The following is a 19,647-nucleotide window of genomic DNA, read 5'->3' as shown; positions in this document are numbered from 1 at the left end:
AACCAGATTCTGTGAAAAATTCGTACTACTGACATATAACTTCTAGACCTCTCAGCCTTATACATGAACAGGGGTTAGGAGACTTTATGGAGACTTTATATTGTCAATATAAAAATACAAAGGAATCAATGTCCAGAGAAGGAAAGGTTTCAAACTGTGTGTCAACATGACCCCCTAAGCTCAGACTCCTCGCTCCAATGAAATTCAGACATAAACTTGTACAGAAATTGTGGGTGGATGTGAAGGTTAGCTTTGTCCAGAAAATACAGAATGTGTACAGACTTCAACTTGGATTTGCCTTAAAGTCTTCAATTTTTTTCTGGCAAAAGCCATGCCACTAATCAGATAATCTTCACTGATAGGCAAGTGAATGAATATATTGCTATCAGATGGTATTTCAGTAATGGTGCACAGACTAGAGTAATAACTCATAACACAGCACAGGGGTTCCTTTGACCCTCATAAATCCCTGTGAGAATCTTAAAATCATAGAATAATTAAGGTTGGAAAAGACCTCCAAGATCATCTGGTCCAACCATCCCCTTACTACCACCATCACCCACTAGACCATGTCCCTAAGCACCACGTCCAACCTTTCCTTGAACATCCCCAGGGACGGTGATGCTACCACCTCCCTGGGCAACCTTTTCCAATGCCTGACTGCTCTTTCTGAGAAGAAATGTCTCCTAATTTCCAACATAAACCTCCCCTGGTGCAACTTGAGGCCATTCCCTCTAGTCCTGTCACTAGTTATCTGTGAGAAGAGGCTGGCCCCCAGCTCCCCACACCTTCCTTTCAGGCAGTTGCAGAGAGCAATGAGGTCTCCCCTGAGCCTCCTCTTCTCCAGACTAACAACTCCAGTTCCCTCAGCTACTCCTCATAACTTGTGTTCCAGGCCCTTCACCAGCTTCATAGCCCTTCTCTGGACACAATCCAGGGCCTTGATGTCCTTCTTCTACTGAGGGGCTCAAAACTGAACACTTGTTACTGTGAGGAAAATGTTACAGTGAGGAAAAAAAATAATCTGGTGTACAGATGCAAAGTTGAAATAGCTGCCAAGTATGCCTTGGATGGACTGGCTGAAAAGACCATTCCCTTTATATTTAACTAGTATTAAATCCAGCTTCTGCCAGGAATATCAGTATTCACTTATCTTTCCTCAGAGGCGACTTCAGGCAAAAGACTAGCCCTCCCAAGAAACATGAGTATATACCTCAATGGAATCACAGAAACAGCCTAGTCCAGAATCAGAAGAGGTATGTTTCTTACTGATGTCCAGCACAAAGTAGTAAGTGTTTGCTAGTGCTTCAAAGCCCTAGAAATTATAACATAAGAAAGTACGAGTTCACCTAATGACTAATGCACCTATTCCATAAATCTTCTTGCTGAGGAGACTGGGTTTCATTCTGCCTTGTTTGCTCTTGCTAAAATTGTCTCATTATTTAGTTGTCATTATAGTGCTTTTATTGGACACAAATAGATTTTGACTCTGAGCCTATGAATGAAAGTTTGACACAAGTTCCAAAGAGTTCACAACAAGTGAAATGCAAACAAAGCTTTCATCCTTCAAAAACCCTTAAAGATCATTTGTTGAAATAAAGGTTGGTAACACCATCATTTTAACTCCCATAAGACAATTCAGACCATAGAAAACAAAAAGGTAAAATGTGGTTTTAGAAGTGGTTCTGTACAAGTGATTAAAATAAATACTTAATGATGTATGATGCCTATTTCTGCATCTCATTTGGATCCCAATTTTCCATTTAAATAGTTGGACCAAGAGTAAAATCATCTTAATCTTGAACTTTGTGACAAGTATATAAAATCATGTTCATCATGATTATGCAGTTACATTCTTCTTTCTGTGACAACAAAAGATAGCAACTGTAAATCTCCTTTCCACTGAGGTTGTCCAGAATCAATGATATTGATTCTAGATCCAATACGGAGTTTGCCACAGCAAGCTTTTCTGAGAGATATCCACAAAAAGATTTCCTGAGGGAAATTGGACTTACAGAAGAATAAACAGAATTCCACAGCTCTGAAATGGTCTACCCAGGACTTGGTACCAGGGCCAATACTGTAATATCTTCCTTAAGAACCTGGATATTGCGACAAAGTGCACCCTCAGCAAGTTTTCATATGGTGCGCAATTCAGATTAAAGGTTGACAGAGCAGATAGCTGTGTCCCCATTCAGAGGAACCTTGAGAATTTGGAAGGAAGGAATCTTAATGAAATTCAGCAAAGGAAAATGAAAAAACCTGCATCATGTGGTGAGGCATATACCAGTGCAGGCAGAGGCCCACTAGTTAGAAAGCAGCTTTTCAGGAAAAAGAAAAAAAAGGTGTGTGTGTCGAATGCTGGTGGCCAACATATTGACCATGAATGAGCACTGTGCCTTGGGGGCAAAGAAGGCCAAGGTAGAACATTGCCAGCATGTCAAGGCAGGTGATCCTTTCCCTCAGCACTGCTGAGGTGAATCTGGAGTGTTCGGTCCAGTTCTGGGATCCCCAGTACAAGAGAAGCACATAATTGAGCAAATTCAGTCAAGGGCCATGAAGATAATTAAGGAACTGGAGCATCTCTGCTATGAAGAAATGCTGTGATCTGGGACTGTTCAGCCTAGAGAAGAGAAGGCTCGAAGGGGATCCTATCAATGTGTCTAAATACCTGATGGGGGCATGGGTGGGGTGTAAAGAAGGCTGAGCCAGACTCATCAAGAAGGTGCCCAGAGACAGGATCCCCTACTGGCAATAGGAACAAACTGAAATACAAGAAATTACGTTTAACTGTGTATCTTTTTTTTCTATTGATAGCAGTCAAACATCAGAACAGGTTGCCCACCTACAACAGAAACTCTAAACATGGCTACAATAAAAAGTAGCTTACTGTTCCACTAAGTCCTAAGACACTAAAAATAAGTCTGAAAATGAAATGGTTTATCTCCATACAGACCCATTCTCTCACCAATGCAACAACACACAATATTCTTACTAGTGTGCTATATTTTTAGAAAGACAGCTTTAAGACAAAAAATTTTGATGACCCCTTTTCTATTTATCAGGGATATTCTGCCTTTTCAACAGAAAAAAAAAAAAACAACTGATAAATTAATAAAAATACTAAGATTTAGATACTTCTATTTAATTACTCCTAATTAAACAGACCATCATAACAGAACAAAATCAGCTACATACAAAGAGGTCAGTCAATAAATTTTTACTGTTGATGTATGACTTCTCTGTTTTCTTTACACAACACAGCTTCAGCTCCAATGACACTGACAAGAATGCAATCAATCTGTTTTTCAGACTAGCCAAGAACTAGTATTTCCAGTGCTGTTGTTTCAGGGAGTGAGAAGAAAAATCTATTTGCAGAGACTTGTCAATTACAATTTCATTTAGAAAGCAGTTAGAACCACTCTATTTGCATTTTTATGTGAAATTAGCTTCTTATATTATATTCAGCTACAGATATTCGCATATATGTGGGGGTGTGTATGAACATCTGTTTCTTTGTTACCGTGGGCCTTTGAAGGAGTTCATTGAGCACAGGGAAAGACATTACTATTTCCATTCAAATTTATAAACAACCAATAAATCAGAAAATATACACAATGATCACTCACACTGACAGCTGTGCTACAGAGATGAGGGCCTGAAGGAACTTTAAAAGTTATATAATTTGTCACTTGTAGAGTGGGAACATTCAGACTGGTAACACAATTGAGCTTAGGCACAAGAAAGCTTCCATGCAGCTTTTTCGTAGGCATGAGCCTTTCTATTTAGCAGCTATAAATGCACAAGAATAGCCAGGAGGATCAGATCAAAGGGGCCACCTAGTCCTGCATTTGTCTATTGGTAGTCAACAGCAAAGATATATAATATATATCATCTATCTATACATATAAAACATCTATAAAGAGGACAAGATAAATATGTAATGACTTTACAGAATGCTGTCTTGGTCTCCAGCAGTTTACGACTCAGAATTTGTACTTGCATTTAATAGTAACTTCTGCCAGCAGGCTTCAGAAAACAAATATTTTGGTGTGCAGTAACAAAATTGTACTTCTGTAGAACCACTGAGGTATTGCTGAGTGAAGATAAGTGTCTCAAGTGAACTGCATAGAAACAGAAGCAGCAACAGACTCAGTTTGAAGGAAGAGTCAGAGACATGACCTTCTCTTCTGCAAGCTTTCCGACAATGGCAGAAGAGGTTCTTGGCTTTTTTACAGCCCTAGAGTAAGGAAATGAAAAATAAAGCATAGCCTCCAGTGCCTTCATAAGTATATTGATTCCTCCCCAACTTTGCCACTGGAGAGAAGAAACTTTTGATGATTCAAAGGGAAAAAAAAAAAAAAAAGAAAAAAAAGCATTTACATGTAGTGCAAGTATGAGTTTAAAGAGGACTCTAATGTGGCCCTCTTATGGAGTCTCCTGTATTGGAGTAGGAAATGCCTGCTTAATCCAAAACCTGCTATCTGCATTTCTACTAAATGTTAGTCTTCTTAATCCCAAAGATGGCTCCAGAGATTGCCGTTGTTTTTAATGGTATGTCATTTTAAGTTTCAAGCATTTTTTATATATTTGTTTAGAAATTTTACTGCTACAATATAAATGGCAAATCTTAGGAGAATAAGGGTAAATAATGTCTGTACATTTTTTTTCCAAGAGTTCTGTTCATTTTGACTATTTTTCTCTCAAATATTGCCCCCCCCCCCCCCCCACCTCCCCCAGGGGCTTTATATAAACTTCAGTTTCCCAAATTAGTAGCCTTTCAGCGACTATCTCCATAGGTTGTACTTCTAAGTAAAATTTTCAGAAAGAATAATTGTTTCTGCTAAACTTTTTCTTCTTTTGGAGCTTAGTACTAATACTTAGTACAAATGAACAGTAACTGGTGCATTCTGTGCCCTTGGGTTACCAACAAGTTCATGAACTACACCTCCATGCTTCAGAAGATTTAGCACCTTTGAGATCTTGTTAGAATATGTCTTGTGACTATTAGCTGTTGTTTTTTAATTAATATACACTCAGATCAGTTCTACTTTTTTTTGCACTACAGACGTCTAATTCCCTGAACATCCTACAGTGTGAGACCTGATGGGGTTTTGCTGTATCTCAGCTTTTGATGTGGCCTCTGCAGATGTATCACACATTGTTTTTCAGGCTATTTTTTTTCAGCTGAACATGCCTGTATTTTTATAATTCTCTGTATCAGTTTCAAATACAAATTTGACAAATATTCTTAAGGGAACATTTGCTGTCAATAATTTACCCAGATTTATGTTCTATTGCCAGAATACAATCGCAGCTAAAAACCAAGCTCCATTATCAGTTCATATCTCCTTTCCTGTGGATTTGTGGTTAATTTCTGTCACAACTAGTTCCTCGTTCCTCATGCATGGAACTTTTTTTTTTTTTTAAGAGGTATAAAACAAAATTAGATCTAACTATCCAAGCTTGTCATGAGCTTACTGTCAACTGTCCACTAACTATTAATATTATTAAGTGCTGACTAGACAACTATATATGGTCCCACAGCTGTTTCTGCTCATTGTTATTTAACTTAAGAGAAAAAGTTGTGGTTCTTAGTTATGGAACAGATTTATCCTGCTCTGTCTTCACAGCTAAAGTGGTCCTGGAGAATAAATCTCAATAGCAAAAAAGTTACCTCAGGAATCCTCTTGGTGAAGAGGATCCATCTGAGAATCAGTGAAAACAGCCAGGGGACAACTAGAAAGAGTTATCATCACTAGGGAGAAATTGAGATGAAGGGAGCACATGAAATTCTGAAAGGGGGAACTCCCTAGAAAGCCCTTACACAAAATACTTGTTAGATACTAATATACCCTCAGGATTTCTTCATACATAGCATTACAACATATTTTGCCTACTTCACAGTAAATTTCATTGCAAAAGACATACCTACCTAACTCTGTAAAATCCAGCAATAATCCTACTGTTGTCCAGAACTTGTGGTTTGGGGGAAAATAGCCCCACAAACATATAAAAAAAAAAAAAAAAAACAGATTATGAACACGTTAAAAATCACTGATGATGTTTTAGTTGTTATGGAACAGAAGCAGATCTTTATAATCTGCAACATTTTCAGTCCTTCACTCCCTTTCGAGGGAAGGAATACTATTAAGAACTATTGATTCTCCTCTCTCAATGAGATAAAATTAATAAAATTGAGGCCTTATGAACTTGATCTTCAGACGGGAAATAGGGCCTTTGGGGGTACCTATTAATATAGGTAGTTCTGTTGTTTTATTTCAAAAGCAAGCATTTTATCTGATGGAATCAGAATTTTAATTACTTAATTATGTTTACTATTTTCATTGTTTATACTGTCAGTGCTGTCCATGGTGCCTTTTTGTTTTCCAAACAGTACATAAGTTGTGAAATACGAATGTTTTCATTAGTTAGCAGAGAGTAATAAAGTAAATGTTTGAAGAATCAAAACCTAAAACACTCCTCACAAGTCTGTGAAAAGTGGACTTCTTTTTTCCCCCAAACAGATAAACAATATAAAAGCTCTGCAAAAAGAAATGCTGCAAAATTGGCTGCAGATTAAGTATAACTGACTAAATAACTGAAACATGGATTGAAAACCAGTTAGCTGTGATAGAAGTGAAACTGAGTAACAACTCTGAAAACAAACTAAGCATCAGATTTCCAATCTAGAATGTTAAGATCATTTTAGCATCACTTCATTGCTTTCGCATAAGAAAGGGCATCCTTTGTAAATAATCACTGATTAAAGTGGCTTGTAACTTAAATAGTATTCAAAGTAAGACACAATGAGGGTGCCACAATGATGGAGTTCTCAATTACGTTACAATAAATTTAGCTCGTGTTATCACAGTTACAGGATTCTTTACACTGTGATAAGATCAAAATAATTGATTGGTATGCTTTCTACTGAGAATCTGAACAGCACAAGTAAGTATGTATCTGAATTTTAATGGTACGCAGAGAAGTGGCATTTACATAAAGATCCCCCTCCACTGGTTATTTACCTTCGGAACAACACTATGGGATAGTTTGAACTGGCTTCACAAAAGGAAGTAAAGCAATCTTATTGACAAAGCATCTCATGATGAATACCACTTGGTATCCCAGAGGGTATTTAGAGGGCAGATTTTATTACCATAAATTTCAAAATATCAAATATCATCATTGCTTGAATGTTCAAAATTTTTACTGGATTGCATATACTTTTCAAGTTAGGATGGAGCTGAGAGGAAAATCTGGAACTCATTTTTATTATGTAAACTTAAGACTTAGCCTCTTATAACAATGAACCATTTAAGCTGTGATAATTAGGCTGCATAAGCATCACTATCTAAAATGTAAAGTAGAGATGCAGAATTTTAATAAACTACAATTTACAAGGATTTGGATCTGACATTAGGTTAAGCTTCAAGTCTCAAAAAAAACATTTATAAGAGAATAAGTCAAGCAATTCCACATAAATAACAAAAAACTATGGTCTTATTAGTAGAGGTTCAAATTTATATTATAAAGCCTACCTATATTTTCAGCATATTCATGAAATACTAGATATATTTTACTATTTAGAATATATTGATATATTTATAATTGAAATATAAAAAACACGAAATCTTTATGAAAGCTTATCAGACACTATCTGTATTTATGTAATTTTAGAAAATGACCATATCAATGCTGAACTTGGTGTAACAGTATTTCAAAGGCACTCTGATGCAGAGGTATGGATGACAGCATATAAGCTATCATCTAGATGCCCAAGTTGTCACATGTATATCAAAGGAAGAAAAAGGCTAAGGAAGATGATTCGAGTTCATGAGAAGGCTAGCATATTTTCCGACCACCTCAGCTTCCATGTTTGCATTGTCAATTACTAGTGATGAAACTATTGTATCCACTCAGAAGGGAAATAATATTATTTTCCTGAAGATAAAAATCAGAAGTTACCTTAAATTTGGGATCATCATCCTTTTGGGTTAATATGATCTATATAGTGCTAGACAAACCTGGTGTCATACAGTCCTAGTGTGTTATATGAAACTTTCTGACTCAACTAACATAAGGCAGATAAAATCCATATTTCTCTCTCTCTCTCTCTCTCTAAAATCTTAGTTTTGTTGTTGTTGTTTTTTGTTTGTTTTTTCCTGAATGCAAAAAAGTCAGCAATACCTCCCAAACACCTATTTTTTTATGGTTACTTATACAAGACATGAATCACCTCATGCAGCAGAAGGTAACACCATTGGCAACAAAATCCTACTCTTCAAATTACTTTTAAAAGCAGATGAAAGTTGAAGAAATCTAAAGGAAGGAACAAAGGAGAATCTAGGACAGGTTAAATGTCTATGTTGTAAACAAGACCAGTGGTTAACAAAACAAGGTTAGGATGGTGATATAAATCCAGTTTAAGCACTGGATAGCAGTGCAGATCCTGAAAGTTATGGGGAAAATTTGAAAGCAGGAGCTCCAGAACTGTAAACAAGTCACTAATTAATGGTCATTGGAAAAAAAACATAAACTCAAACTGGGGAAAGACTGCTCTAACATGTGAGAAAAGAAGCAGCAAAGCAAGGAAAAAAATCCAGATGAAGGGAGTGCTGTGGCCTGGGGGAGTAACAACACCTGAAGGATTTTGCATCGTGTAATCTAGGGATAAGACAACAAGGGTTGGGAACTGTCTAGAAACTAAGTGATCTAAGAGGCTAAGATCTCAGACTGGAAGTTGGGAGGGGAAGAGATGAGAAGATAGAAGAGAAGAAAAATATACCCACTTCAGTTCTAGCTTCCCTTGCTAAAGAGGTCTTGAGTTTGGTCATGTAATCTTGTCAACTATCAATGGTAGCCATCATTATTACCTATACAAAATCAAATCCATGGGTTTTTATACTTACATAAAATTTAGGGCACAAATGTTAAGGACTGACTGCTTGATTATGTAGTGATAGTGATTGATAGTAATAACGAATTTGTAGTGATAATGAAAAATGATGTCTAAATTATTAGCATAACCAGAGCTGTTAATGGTTGTCAGACTAATATATATTTTTTTGAAGTTTAACAGAAACAGTTAAGAAAGTCAGGACTGGCATATAACTAAATGATACGTACACAGGTATCTCTAACCTTTCTGTCATTTTCAGTTAAAAAGTAATGTTATTGAAAAATAAAGAGTGGAGATGCAGAGTATACTGTGATCTGTTCAATGAAAAAGATACCTTGAAGAATTGGTCAATACATATAAACTATTCTCTATAGAATATATATATTATACAATATAATATATATTATAATATATACACATTATAATATACATACTATTAAGTGTGCATATAATATACAGTATAAATTATATATAGTGTATATACAGTATATATAGTATGTTTATTATGTATATTATATATATCATGTATATATTATATATTTATTCTGTATGCATCTATTTGAATCCAAGAAAATATTTCCTGAAATGGTGACATTAAGAAATTTTGATTAGCTTCATTCACACAATATTTGAAATAATGTACCTATAAATCCAACATCTGATCTAGAATCACTGTAAAGAGACAATATGAAGCAAAAAAACAGTTACTCAACATTGTCACCTTCCAAATGAGAATGTTTGAGTGTTTTGACAGAGGGAGAACCTGGTTATATGTTTGCCAGCAGGTCACATGTAAACATTTTGTGAGTGATTTACGGAGAAGACATAGTCTTTCAATGAACTATCTATAGCTAGGAAAAGAGAAGAAAAAAGTAGTAAATTTTTTTTGGAAAGTCTATGCTACTTTTCTTAGTAAGCATGGTTGTAATAAGAATACCAAAGTAAAAACAAACAAAAATACAACCTCCCCCCTCCAAGCTCCCACTTTGCACATTGTTGCTGTACTTGCTGACAAATCTATGTAACGAAAGTGCTTTCCACTCCAAGAATTTGGGTTCTCTAATAGACTTGTTAATTAACAATTCAATGTAAATAGCACAAGAAGCCTTACAAAGACCTCTGCAGAACAACGCAGCAACAGCCAATTTAGTGACTATCAGATCTAATACACTTATAGCTTCAGGTGACCTTAATATCATCTTTTACTATCTTTTGCTGTTTAGTTGAGGGACCTTAAGTGGTTGCTAACAAGGGCAAGAAATCTCTTTCTGTATGTTTATATGATCTAATAAAAACAAAACCAAACAACAAAACAACAACACCAAAAACTACTAACAGACAAAGCAGCTATTTACTCAATGTCTTAGCTGATTTGTGGATGATAACTAGTTCAAAGCCACATTAGTTGAAGCAGTAGGTTTAGCTACCATAGGGCTATATATATACATGTGGGCATATGACTCAGAAGTCTGTAACATTAGCATCTGTTTTACAGAAGCAGGAAAATAGGAAGAACAGGACTGGGGAGGAACTTTAGTTTACCCAAAAGGACTATCAATTATACATCCAAAGCAGTATCAGTCGTTCATACAACATGTCTGAGAGATGAGTATCTAACCACTTCCAACTGCACATGAATACAGACATCAGTTTTACCCTTCTTCTAGTCTTCTGGACTATCTTCTGTGAGCTTTACAAAGATTGTCACTGATAGTTTCGTGATTGGGTCTTGATTTTACTTCTAAAGAATTAAAACTTCTGTGTTCAGAGAACAGCCTCTTGGTTTCCATCTTAATATAAAGCTTTAGTCTCACACCTCAAGACTGCCTACTGTGGATATTAGTGAAACGTGAAAGAGACAGATAATCATTTATGCCAAAGGTGCCAACCAGGGTTTGAGTGGGAAACTGTTAACAAGATCTGCTCAGAAAAAAAAATATGAAAGTAGCTCATGATAATTTACAGAGTAAGTCATATATCATTCTGAATGATTCCAGAAACTCAGTCTAAGGTAAAATATAGCAGTATAGAGAATCATCAGACATCTTCTTTAGTAACAGAAATTCACAGTGTCTGTGGTCTCTTGGTACAAAAACAACAGAGCATAAATGAATAACTTTAAAAATGTATGACAGAGGTTTCTTTGAAGGTGTTTCAACAGGGACCTGTTGAAATAACAATTGACATACTCAAAGAAGAATCCATAGTACGTCAGGAAGGGCTTATTCTCATATAGGAACAAAAATGAATATGTAACCCTGGTTAAAAGAAATAAAATGACTTTATGCTTTGGAGAGCATCAGTTCTCAGGTAACATAACAGATTCTCAGCATAACTGAATTTATACTTGGTCGCACAAGATTCAATATGTTCTAATGGAAAAATATTAAGCAACATTATGAGTTCTAAAATACCTTGAGGAAATCAGATAAGCTAGAGAAGCTTGTTAACAAACCAAAATTTAAGAATCTCTTTGACATAAGCTTTAACCATTGAAAAGCAATGATTTATTCTGTCTTTTCTCCATAGCACATTTAGATTAAATAAATAGCAGCCTTGCTTCCTGTAAAATGCTGGATAAAATGAGTTGTTTTCTACATTACTCACCTGTTTTCATTTCTAACAAACGCTTTTTCTTTTGTTGCCTCTCTTGTTTTTCTTTTTCTGCTTTCTCCTTAGCTATTTTAGCACGCCTCTGTTTTTCTTCTGCTTCTCTCCTTCTCATATTATCCTTTACTGCTTGCTGTGGAAAAAAAAAAAAAGGGTTCCATTAAAACTGAAGTCTTACCAAAAAGAAAGATGAATCTTAAAAACAAAAACACAGCTTAAAAACCACATCTAACTAACCTTAATTTATAGCCAAATAAATATTTTGCATTCCACATATAGCACATTTTATTCAGAAAAGTAAGCAAATTCAAAACAAGGACGTTAAAAGCATACTAATTAGCCCCAAATAGGGATTATAAATTCAGCAAGAAATACAGCTTAAGAATACACATTAATGCAGGAAGAAGTCAAAATATCTAAACAACCTGTTTTACTTGTAGTTCTAAAACAGTTTCAACATTTATTCTTACTCATGCTGCTCCTACACCAAAAAAAAAAAAAATTGCTTCTGTGACTTAGCAGTGTATTTTTCTTATTTTTATCTACATATGCATTATTTCAGTGGGTTTATAAGTTCTTGTTTTCTGGTTAATAGCCATACAATGCTGTTTATTTTGAATCATAAATAAGCACTCCAAAGGTTCTAATAATGTCATAATAGAACTGAGAGTTTCAGAGACTTTAAATAATTATTTTGGATATTCAGACACTAAGCAAAAAAAAAAAAAAGCAATAATTTTTTAAAAAAAACATTTTTAAGATAACCTTTCCATGATTTTAATAGCAGCCCCGTACGCTGGTAAATTCTCAGTGAATTACTGTGGCTTACATCAGTGCAACATTGCTGGAATATGCATGCCGATACACATGCTCAAATCTTCCTAAGTTCTTCACCCATTTTTTGGATCTGGACAGCTCAATGTGCTCTAGAGTTGGCGGTCACAGAGTATAAATGTTAGGTTTTGTGAAGTGCACTCCAACATCAGCTATGAACCTGAAATCTATGTCTCCAGATTTAAACATACTTAGTTTTCATGAACTGAAAACTCAAAAAGCATCATAAGGAGATGAAATTGTATTTAAATTGTCAACTTTGCTTGACAACAAGAATGACATAACTTCACCTTCCCACACCTATCAGTGACTTAAGTAATCTTTTCATTTTGGACTTTAAGAATTGAATAACTGTTTAGCACTAAGTTTAAACATCTTTTGAGCTAAGCTTCCAAGATGCCAAACACCGTCCATTTCTGTCAGTAATCAAAACCAATGCTAAACAATTCTGAAAATCAAACCTCAGGTGTCTCACGCTAGGCATCTCAAAAATCTTTTCGAAAAAGACTCAAACCTGAGCAGCTACTCAATATTTTGTTTAGTGTCATTGAATGATAAGTGGTTTCATGCCTTATCTACACACCCTTTTCATATAGCCTTCAAACTGTGCTCTGCAAGACAGAATTATTAATTTTCCTCAAGGTTTCTCCTATCATGCTCATCAATAAAATCTAACTGTTTCAAAGCATTAATGAATCTATCTTTATAACACTGCTGTGAAGTAGGAGGTTAGTATTGGTGCTAGTTTTACAGACACAGAAAAGTATGGGAAAATAGAGATACAGAGAAATAGAGCACAACCATTACTTTGTGTCTCCAGTTCAAGACGAAACTGAGCATTTAGCATTCTTATTCCACAGCATTTAAATGGGAGTTGTGGCTTAAACATTAGAAATTAAATTAACACAACTATTTCATAACATTTAGCATTTTTGGAATTGGACTCCTGTGTTTCAAATTAGGAACTGAGCAAGTTAGGAAAATATAATCAATGTCCATATTTGAAAAATCAGGTGCACAGAATCACAGAATAATTTAGGTTGGAAAAGACCCTTAAGATCATCAAGTCCAACCATCAACTTAACCTACCAGGTCTCACTGCTAAACCTTGTTCCTCAGTGCCACGTCTACACATCTCTTAAATACCTCCAGGGAAGGTGACTCCACCACTTCCCTGGGAAGCCTGTTCCTATGCTTGACCACCCTCTCCATGAAGAAATTCTTCCTATTATCCAATCTAAATCTCCCCAGCACAACTTGAGACCATCTCCTTGCATCCTATCACTTGTCACCTGAGAAAAATGACCCTCTTCATTGTAATCCTCTTTCAGATCTTTGTAGTGAGTGACAAGGTCTCCTCTCAGCTGCCTCCTCTCCAGACTAAACAACCCCAGTTCCCTTATATGTCTTGTTTTCTACTCCTTGCACCAGCTTTGTTGCTCTTCTCTGCCAATGCTTTATCTACACAATCTGTTCTTACTGGCCCCCCCCAACTTTACCAGACTGAATATACTTATAAATATCCAAGACAGTGATCCCCACTCATCCTAAACAAGAACTCTAAAAAAGTATTTCAAACCTTCTTAAAATTGTTTGGGTATTTTAAACTGAGGGATATACCAGTCTTGAGTATGTATTCTGAAGCGTATCATTAAGTTAATCATCCTTCTTCCAGAAGAACTATACTGACAACAGTAAAAGAACTTCCAATATTTTTTAGAGAACAGCTGATTATCCTGAAATTTGCCAAGAAGACTGTTCATAACCATATACAATAAGCCTCAAATGTTTAAAGAAATACTCTGGTGAGAAATTCCTACTTCACTTTTCAGAAAAGACTTCTGTTAAAACTCTGAAATCATATTTTGGTAGAACAAAAATAATAATAAAAAACAAACCTACAAAATAGAAAACAAACCTAAAAAATATTTTTAATATTAAAAAACACCTACTATTAATATTTATAAACACAATGAAAATGTGTTTGGACTCAAAAAAATACCTAAAGAAAATTTCAGATTTCCAAAAAACTTAACGCTTTTATAATGAGCTAGTACTTGTGAATGTTTGTATATTTGTTTGTATATAATGCTTGCAGATTGATGTCCTGTGATAGAAGACTGAACCAATCTCAGTGTCTATGACTATTTTAGATAACTCTAAGGCAAAAGTCCCCTAACTGACAGTGACTTTGAATTATGCTTTTGACAGCATTCTGAGCTCTATACATAAAAAAAGCCATTTAACAATAGCCTAATGTCTGTTTCTCAAACATAATACAAACACTAGAAGTAATAAAATAATTCTTAGCTACCTATCCCCAAAAGATCACACTTTTAGAAGGCAAAAGAAGTAAGCATTTCAAATGTATAAAAAATAAAATCCGAGATAATCTATTGTCAGATAAATTAAGGGTCCTTAGAAACAGACTGAGTTTGAGAAAATATGCTATATTTTAAGCCAGGATAAGGAGATTTGATTTTGCTTAGCAGGGAACCTGATTACATATGTAAACCTTAACACTGATCAAGTGCTGCAGGCAGAAAAAAGATAAATAAAATAAAGTCTTGGATGTGGATTTCATATGGGAGAAGCATGCATAGAATGACTGTTAAAAGGTTTATTTTTAAATAAATAACAAGCATCCTTTAAAAAGAAAACACAGGTGTATTTAAGAAAGGTGGAGTTCCAGATTTTCCCCTGTCTGGATATACATACATGTAAGAGGTTCTGTATTAAATTACATTAATGGCTATTAAGAATTTCCATTTCTATCAAAAACAATCCACAAATTATAATTCAAAATCTCATTCTCCTAACTTTGTAGAATGTAGGATGTGCAAAGTAAAATTTCTGTTACAAGCATCAGATGCCATCAAAGAGAGAGAAAACTATTTTTAGTTTGTTCAATAATGTTTGTACAAAAATAATTTCTAAGAAATGTTAGGGATTAAATAAACAGACTGTACCATGAACATCATCCTGAAGTTGTTTAAGTCAGTTAAGAACTCCTCCACAGAAACTTTCTTCAGATCGATGGCATAATATCCCATCACGTTCTGATACAACTTTTCCATGTTCTCATGCATCCTTGAGAGTTTCTGAAAATCTTCTTTGGCATGAACTAGAAAGCTGTACGCTGCTGTTAAGGCTGCAAGAATTCTCAGTAAATCCAGTCAAATCCACAGTTTTTAACTTAACATAGATCTGTGTTTCATATACATTTTCCATTTGCATTAAATAAAGTGTCAAGATAATTCCTTCCATGTCATATACATCTCCTAGTATTTTCTGCTTACATTAGCGCTCTAAATAAATCAGGGCGTTTCCGTCAAATTTTCTCTGCCACTTTTTATTTAAAGATTATTTTGCTAGCAGGTAATTTAATATGAAATGTATGGGACTAGTCTAACTTCAAGCACCTGTTTTTGTCTGTTTGTTTGTTTTTAAATATTGCTGTCTCGTTGAAAGTAAAGGTTTAGGTATACAACTAAACAACAATATTACTATATTTACACTTCAAAAATCTTCCAAACCAACCAACCAAATAATAATAGTAATAATAATTCTACCTTTAGATGAATCTAAAAATATAGTCTCCAAATCTGTTGGAGAAAGCTACTCAAGTGCATTCTCTTTCTCTCTCTTCCCCTAGTTCTCCAGAAACTAATTTGAAGTTTCATTTAAACACATACGTACTATTATTTTTAAGGTCAAACACATAATTTTGGTTTAGGTAAATTAGAGCCTCAGAACATATTTTTAAAATATACTCACATTAAAATAAAGAAATTATTTAATTTGATTAGAACTAGTATCTAACTTCACTGAAACGTATGCCATTTTAACACATACATAAAAGCAAGATGGTATTTAGGTAGATATCAATAACTAACCTGAATATTTTATCATATCAAGAAACACTAATTCTTACTTAAAACAGAGTAAAACCAGAAATTTTAATAAACAATAGTATTAAAAATATAAAATAAAATAAAAACATAAAAGATAAAAACCTCATCCTAACAGCTTTCTAAAATGTAGCAACAGCAATGCATCCATTTCTGTTTCTGGTGGCTACAGCAGGTATTTATGCCTTCCAAGACTATTTGCAATGTCAATACAATTTAATTAAATTAAGTGGAAAACAACAGAACTATTTCTACAAGAGATAGGCAATTTATAAAAAGCACCAAAATACTGCATAACATAAATGAAATCAAATAAAAAACAAACACGTTTATTCAAGACTTGATTATATAGTTGACAAAGTAGAAGCTCAAAGAAGAAATACTGTGTGTAGGTTTTCCTTGTGTAGGACAATTTCATAAAGTGTTTAATGGAATGTCAGCTAAACAAATATGTATGTTCGCTTATTTTCAAGCTGCAGGAAAGGGTGTACAAGATAAGAAATGACAATTTTACCTTTTTCTCCCATTGCCCCCATCAATTATTGTAAAAGAGAATTTATTGTGTATGTGTAAGCCCAGCTTAAACGTCTCTATGCTAACACACATAGTATGGGGAATAAACAAGAGGAGTTAGAGATGTATGCAGGCCTGCAGGGCTGTGACACCATTGGCATTACGGAGACGTGGTGGAATGGCTTCCACGACTGGAGTGTTAGGATGGAAGGATACAGGATCTTTAGGAAGGACATGAAGGGGAGGTGAGGAGGGGATATCACCCTCTTATGTCAATGAGCATCTGGAGTGCATGGAGCTCTGCCTGGGGATGGATGAGGAACTGACAGAGAGCTAACGGGTCAGGATTAAGGGGAGAGCAGGGACAGGTGACATTATAGTGCAGTCTGTTACAGGCCACCTGATCAGGAAGAACAAGCGGATGAGGCCCTCTGTAGATAAACAGAAGCAGCCTCACATTCACAGGCCCTGGTCCTCATGGGGATCTTCAACCACCCCAAAATCTGTTGCAGGGGCAGCACAGCAGGGTACAGGCAATCCAGTAGGTTCCTGGAATGCGCTGATGATAACTTCCTTCTCCAAGTGATAGAGGGACCAATGAGGAAAGGTGCTGTGCTGGACCTCATTCTCACCAACAAGGAGGGGCTGGTGGGGAATATGAAGCTAAAGGGCAGCCTTAAAATGACAGATCATGAAATGGTACAGTTAGCATACTGAGAGCAACCAGGATGGAGCACAGCAAGCTTGCTACCCTGGGCTTTGGGAGACCAGACTTTGGCCTCTTCAGGGATCTGCTTCATGGAGTACCATGGGACAAAGCCCTGGAGGGAGGAGAGGCCCGAGGAAACTGGTTAATATTCAAGGATCACCTCCTTCAAGCTGAGGAGTGATGCATGCCAACAAAGAGGTCCAGAGAAGGGCCATGAAGACAATCAGAAGGCTAGAACACCTCTTCTTTGCAGATAGGCTGAGAGAGTTGGGGTTGTTCAGCCTGGAGAAGAGAAGGCTCTAGGGAGACCTCATTGCAGCCTTCTAGTACCTAAAGGGGAGCTACAAGAAAGCTGGAGAGGGACTTCTTACCATGAAATTAGTGAAAGGACATGGAGTAATGGTTTTAAACTAAAAGAGGGTAGATTTAGATAAGACATAGGAAGAAATTCTTTACTCAGAGGGTGGTGAGGCACTGGAATGGGTTGCCCAGAGAAGCTGTGGATGCCCCATCCCTGGAGGTGCTCAAGGCCAGGCTGGATGGGGCTTTGGGCAACCTGGTCTGGTGGGAGGTGTCCCTGCCCATGGCAGGGGGTTGGAACTGGGTGATCTTTAAGATCCCTTCCAAGTAAAACCATTCTGTGATTCTGTGTCTATAAAGTATACAGCTAATAGTTTTCTTCTCATGATTTAGAATCTATGCCAGAAAATCATGCGATATTGTTCTCAGGCACAATATTCAAATTAGTCACTATGATGGCTATTAGCTGGGTCTGTAAGGGCCAGAGCAGTCTCCACTATGATAGTCTTGTAGAAAAGGACTGACATAGCCTAGATTTCTATGATTTTTCATCTTCCATCATCCCCCAACCACTTAATATCAGACTTCTGCTTCTCTTCTGCTGACAAGGTTCTTCCCTCTTTATCCAATATAAGCTTTTCCTTGTTTCTATCTACTTCTCAAGATGAAGCTTGTAAGCAGCTTCAAACTGCCTGTGCTGACTGGCTAGCAATACCTCAAAGGAAATTGACACTGCTGGCCCACTTGTTCTTCCATATTAATTTGTATATGTCTCCTTTACTTAGTTTCCAAGGTGCACAAAGGTTACAGGAAACTAAAGCTTTCAGAGATGTGTTCCTTTAAAATTATTAAGGATGTTAAAAAGTTATTGGTGGGACAGCAAGTAAAGTGGATGAGAGATTAAGAAAGAACAGATGCCCGAATATTAAGAAAAAAAGGATTATGAAAAAAAAGGCATGGCACAAGCACACATTACGACCATTAAAACCAACCAAACAAAAAAAAGTCAGTGGTTTAAAAAAATGCAATAATGGAAAACAGTAAAATTAATGTTAAGTCAAACTAGAAAAATAGTTTTAATTCTGAATTATTTTTGATCCTATAATTTAGGATACTTATACATAACTCTTCAATCATTAACAGAACTTAGGTAGAAGTAAATTATGCCTTGCAATTTTGCGCTTGTTTATTTCTGTAGAGCGGAAGGGTAAAGGAAAACCAGGTAATTTTGTTTTGTTGTCAGTAGGTATAAATGCCATGCATCAAGCATGCCAGTAGGTTTCTTTAATCTTCTAGGAATGTAAAAAATCATACCCCAAAAAAAGTTAAAATTATCAATAAAAGGTATACATGATGTTATAAATGAATGATATGTCACTATACACTAACAAGGAAACTTTGAGAAGAAATTTTTGTGACTAAAGTTACAGCTGTACTAACAGAGTCACAGAATGGTTTGGGTTGGAAGGGACCCTTAAGGATCATCTATTTCCAACCCCCTCCCATGGACAGGGACACCTTCCACTAGAGTCCATATAAAGTGCTTAGATTAAATGATTAGAACTGACTCCCCTTGAATATGTGTTGCACAATTTTAAACTCAAAATACACTATTTGAGAAAGATGTACTACTATGCAGTATTTCAACCCCTGACAAAATGAATTCTGAGATTTTTATTTTCCATTTGGTGTGTTACGGGATACCCTAAGCTCTTGACATTCTACAGAGACTATGTTTCAATTTAGGTATTTTTAATAAGTCCTCTTCCTTTTTTCCTTACATACAGCTTTTGTTAGCCAGCACTAGCTAAACTGGAGACAACAGGGAATACTACTGAGCACAGCAATCCCAACTGTAATTATTATGA

General features: G+C 35.8%; 1 protein-coding gene across 3 annotated transcripts in view; it reads right to left on the bottom strand.

Moving 5' to 3' along the window:
* The window catches only part of DIAPH3 (diaphanous related formin 3), a 248,389-nt gene that overhangs the window by 67,188 nt on the left and 161,554 nt on the right, over positions 1-19,647 (bottom strand). For all 3 annotated transcript variants that reach the window (XM_048047761.2, XM_048047759.2, XM_048047760.2), the window contains 2 exons: positions 15,316-15,480; positions 11,510-11,645 (listed from right to left, as the gene is read on the bottom strand). In XM_048047761.2, the coding sequence (XP_047903718.2) occupies positions 11,510-11,645; positions 15,316-15,480 (301 nt within the window). The remainder of the gene's footprint in view (positions 1-11,509; positions 11,646-15,315; positions 15,481-19,647) is intronic.

Source organism: Anser cygnoides, chromosome 1, assembly GCF_040182565.1.
Source record: "Anser cygnoides isolate HZ-2024a breed goose chromosome 1, Taihu_goose_T2T_genome, whole genome shotgun sequence".
NCBI classification, from domain to species: Eukaryota; Metazoa; Chordata; class Aves; order Anseriformes; family Anatidae; genus Anser; species Anser cygnoides.
Note: the sequence above shows the minus strand (reverse complement) of the source record. Positions and strands in the feature narration are given on the sequence as shown.